This window comes from Myotis davidii, unplaced genomic scaffold, assembly GCF_000327345.1.
Source record: "Myotis davidii unplaced genomic scaffold, ASM32734v1 scaffold762, whole genome shotgun sequence".
NCBI lineage: Eukaryota > Metazoa > Chordata > Mammalia > Chiroptera > Vespertilionidae > Myotis > Myotis davidii.
The window spans coordinates 445,785-450,145 of record NW_006293699.1 but is presented as its reverse complement, the minus strand read 5'-3'; the positions used below and the strand labels follow the sequence as shown (position 1 = coordinate 450,145).

Below are 4,361 nucleotides of genomic sequence, written 5' to 3'. Positions count from 1 at the left end.
CAGAGAGGTGGACGGACCCCTTCCAGGGAGGGGCTGGAGGAACGTGCTACATGGGTGGGAGGGCTGCTCAGCCTCAGATGAATCACTGAGCTCTGGGTAAAATGTGGATTCTGAATGGGGGAGGGGTCCTGGGTGATGCCATAGCTGCTGATGCCCCCACCTCACTCTGGGTTTATAAGGTGTAAGAAACGATGAGAATTACTTTTCGAATTATCTCATTTTAAAACACCGGCTTTCCAAATTCTAATGAAATCTTACGGATAATCAAGTAATGGTACAGTAATAAATACAGTATCAGCGATGTTTGCTTTCCATAAGTACTGAAGTAGCCTGCGACCAATGCAAGCACACAGAACCGGGCTCTTCGGGGTCTCTGCCTTAACCTGGAGATTTCTGTGGCTGGGTTGACAGCTCCTGGACCTGAGGTAATCTACACCAGCTCCGTGTGTTAGAGAGAAGAAAGTGGTTCCACCTCTCACTGTCCCATCATTCACTCTCTCTGGACCTCAGCTTCTTTACTGTAAAACTAGCATATTAGTCATGTAACGTTCCTTCCAACAGGAAAATCCTAGTTCTTTCACTGTACTTACTTCTACTTGTTTTAAATGATTTTGTGCCTTTGCTTCCATAACATAATATTGATTGTTCCTATGATTTGACTCATGTTTCTAGGCAAGAATACCATCTCAAACCACAAGCATGGCCTTATGGGAAAATGTGACCCCTCTGCAAGGGTTTCCAGCACTGTACTGTGATACGAATGGGAAAGTGAGCCTGCTTGGATCACTGTACTTAGGAGCTACCTGCCACCAGAGCAGGCGATAAGAAACTGCACTGACACTGAACGAGATGAAATGACCAGCTCCTCCTGACTTCCCAGCCTGAAGTGGCGGCGTTCCTTGTTAATACCTACTATGGAATTATCTTTTCCTGTTCTTTCATATCCGAGAGCTAAGGCACTTCAGAAATGAGCTGGCTACGCTTCAGGTTTCACACCTACTAACAGGCACAAGCGGCAAACCAGGGTCCTGAGACCATGTTAAGGTACCTCTCTGCGGTTGGTAATGTGGATGGCTGCGTGGTCCACGTTCCCGTCACAGGCCCTGAGGCCAAGCCGGGCTTCCTGGGCAGTAAAACCCAACTGCAACAAATTGTGAACTTTTGATGGATCAATATATAGCTCTTTAAAGAGCTGACGAGCCTATAGACAGGAAAATAGAAGAGTCATATAACCAATGCAACATTAATACAAACAAAGAGCTAAGCCTGGAGGAAATTAAACTATTCTCAATGGGAATTAGGGAGTGTCAGGCTCTAAAAACTCTCCACAAAAATGCAGACAGACAACACTCTGCTCATATGACTTATCCACAACATAACATGAGAAAATAGGCTGCAGAGTGTAGAAGGGGCTGATACCCTTCATCCTCTCCTTTTTGCAATAAATCCCCTGAATCTGAGCTGTGCACCGGTATTTCTCACCCTCCCTTAAGCTGGGGGTAGCCATCTGGTTAAGTCCAGATGATTGCATGCAGCAATACTGAGGGGCATAACTTCTGGTCCTCTCTAAAGACTCACTTGCCCCCTCTGCTGGCTGGAAGAGGCACTGACAGGACCAACTTTCAATGCCATAGCAGGGCCTCAGCTGCCCTGGCCTACTTGCCTCTAGGTGGCTGGATGACACAAAGAAACTTCTAGGCCAATTAAAGTCACCATCATTTTAAGGTTTCCTTATTGTGTGGTACCTGGTCTGACCCATAACAAATAAAAATATGTTTATGGTATATGTGAGAGAGAGCCCCAACCCCCCTGATGGGCCCTGCTCTGTGCGTGACAGGGGGCGGTGCCCCAACCCCGATTGGCCCTGCTCTGTGCGTGGCGCCCCAAACCCCTGATTGGCCCTGCTCTGTGCGTGACAGATATATAGTCATCACAAGTCACATGCTGATGCTATATAATAAAAGGCTAATAAGCAAAATTGTCCCCACAACCAGGAGTTCGACCAGGGGGTGAGGCCAGCAGGCCAACTGCCTGCAGCCCCTGGTCCAGCCAGATCGGCCCCGATTGGGGTGGACTGGCCGGACCCCACCCATGCACAAATTCATGCACCAGGCCTCCAGTTGAGTTTATAAAATACCTAACTTTGCTCTAACCAATTTGGCTCAGTGGGTAGAGCGTCGGCCTGCAGACTGATGGGTCCCAGGTTTGAACCCGCAACCACATGCCTGGGTTGCAGGTTCGATCCCCAGTAGGGGCGTGCAGGAGGCAGCTGATCAATGATTCTCTCTCATCATTGATGTTTCTCTCTATCCCTCTCTCTTCCTCTCTAAAATCAATAAAAATATATATATTTTTAAAAACCACAAAAAACCTAACTTCTAGGAATAATGAAAAAAAAAGTTAGGTGGCCCTGGCCAGGTGGCTCAGTTGTTGGAGCATTGTTCTGTACACCAAAAAGTTGTGGGTTTGATTCCTGGTTTGATGCCTGGGTTGCAGATTCGATCCCCGGAGTGTTGGAGTGCATTCAGGAGGCAACAGAGAGATGTTTCTCTCTCTCTCCCCGTTTCTTAAAGTCAACAGAAGCATGTCCTTGTGTGAAGATTTAAAAAACAAAACGTAGGTGAAGTGGTCACTGCTCTGATGCTCATTTCTTACCTTGTTGAGATACTCACAAGCCTCTTCACCATTTCCACTGTGGTAATTGCGGATGCCTTGAAGCAGGTAAAGCCTTAAAAACAACACCTTCTCTTTTCCACAATTTCCCTAAAATTATTGGGAGGGAAAAAGGATAAAACTGTCTTATTTCTAATTACAGGTCAATGACAGTCACATTTATAATTCCATTCATCTCCACAGCGGTAAAACAGAATTCCTAAGATGTCTGTATTTTCACTCTTGCTGATGGTCATGGTGAAGATCCCAGAGGACAATGACATCCTCTGGCCCACATGGAAGAAATGATATCAGAAAACCTGTCTCCAATCTCCAGGGCAGTGGCCTGCTAGTCAGTGAGAAAAATGCAAAACCCAAACCAGGAATAGTTTATGATACCTGTCCTCCCCAGGCAGAATTCTGACGACTTGTGGAAATCACCTGAGAGAAATCCTTATTCAAACACGGCACTTGAGCTGTGACTCATTCATGGGAACTGTTACTCTTCAAAATATCTATTTTCTGCATTTTAATCTCCTAATAGACTCAATGGAACAGTCACCTGCCCCCTCAGTCAGGTGATCAGAGGGATTCCATGAGTAGGTAACCGTGTTCCTCTGGGTTAAATGCTGCACAGACCAAAGTAACAGCCAATCGATCGCCTTTGGGCAGCAGTCTGAATACTGTGTTAGGAATGAACTCAAGTTCTAAAAACAGGCTCAATAACAACTCTAACAAATTACAGTGACGTACTTTTATGTGGACCAGTCTCTGATGATTTTCTCCATAGCAATTTTTAAAGCATTTCTGGGCCAAGTTTAATTTTTTTTCTGCATCATCAAGGCACTCCAGTTGCTCCAAGCGGAAGTAACACCACACTATGTCCAGCTGGAGCACTGCGTAGTTGTCCACCGTGTCCAGCAGCTCTCTGCAACACTCACTGGGGAGAGAAAGGCATGTCATCGCCGAAACAGGGCCTGAACACCCTTTTGGGAATTCCTAGGATTCTTCTCCAGTTCTGGTATATTTCCAAAGACTGGCTGCTCTAAAACAGAGACCCGGATGTCTATGAAGGGAGCTATGTTTATAATCTCACACCCACACCCACACACCACTCTGCTATGCTGGGAAACAGACCTAGCAGAAAGTGGAAGATGAGATCCCTGTGTCAGATCCCTAAGCAAACATGGGGACACCATGCTTTAATGCAGTGGTTTCCAACCCTGAGTGCAAATTATAATCACCTGGATATTAAAAGAAATTTCTTTTCTCTCTTCTCTCTCTCTCATTTCTTTATTAATACTGATGCTGAGAACCAATCTAGATAATTTATAACAGAGCCACTGGACCCTACAGGACCCCTACTACATAAGGCCACTCTACCAATTCCAGGATACATAGTAGCTCTACCTAATACACAGAAACAAACACAGGGAAGCAGCCAAAATGTGGAGACAATGAAACATGTCACAAAGGAAAGAAATGGAAGCAAGCAAACTACTGGATGTAGAATTCAAAATCATGGTTATAAGGTTACTCAAGGATCTTAATGAGAGCTTCAAGGGACTTAGTGAGACTTTCAAGGATCTTAGTGAATCAGAAATTAAGCATACACTAACTGAAATAACTAATAATTTACAGGATTCAACAGTAGAGTAGAGGATTCATAGAATAAAATCAAGATCTGGAATATGAGGAAACAAAAAATA

At 45.0% G+C, this 4,361-nt stretch overlaps 1 protein-coding gene across 2 annotated transcripts in view; it reads right to left on the bottom strand.

Moving 5' to 3' along the window:
* NUB1 (negative regulator of ubiquitin-like proteins 1) overlaps positions 1-4,361 on the bottom strand; it is a 32,523-nt gene that overhangs the window by 2,720 nt on the left and 25,442 nt on the right. For both annotated transcript variants that reach the window (XM_006767279.2, XM_006767278.2), the window contains exons 9-11: positions 3,406-3,592; positions 2,656-2,763; positions 1,049-1,201 (exon numbers count right to left, since the gene is read on the bottom strand). In XM_006767279.2, coding sequence (XP_006767342.1) covers positions 1,049-1,201; positions 2,656-2,763; positions 3,406-3,592 — 448 coding nt within the window. The remainder of the gene's footprint in view (positions 1-1,048; positions 1,202-2,655; positions 2,764-3,405; positions 3,593-4,361) is intronic.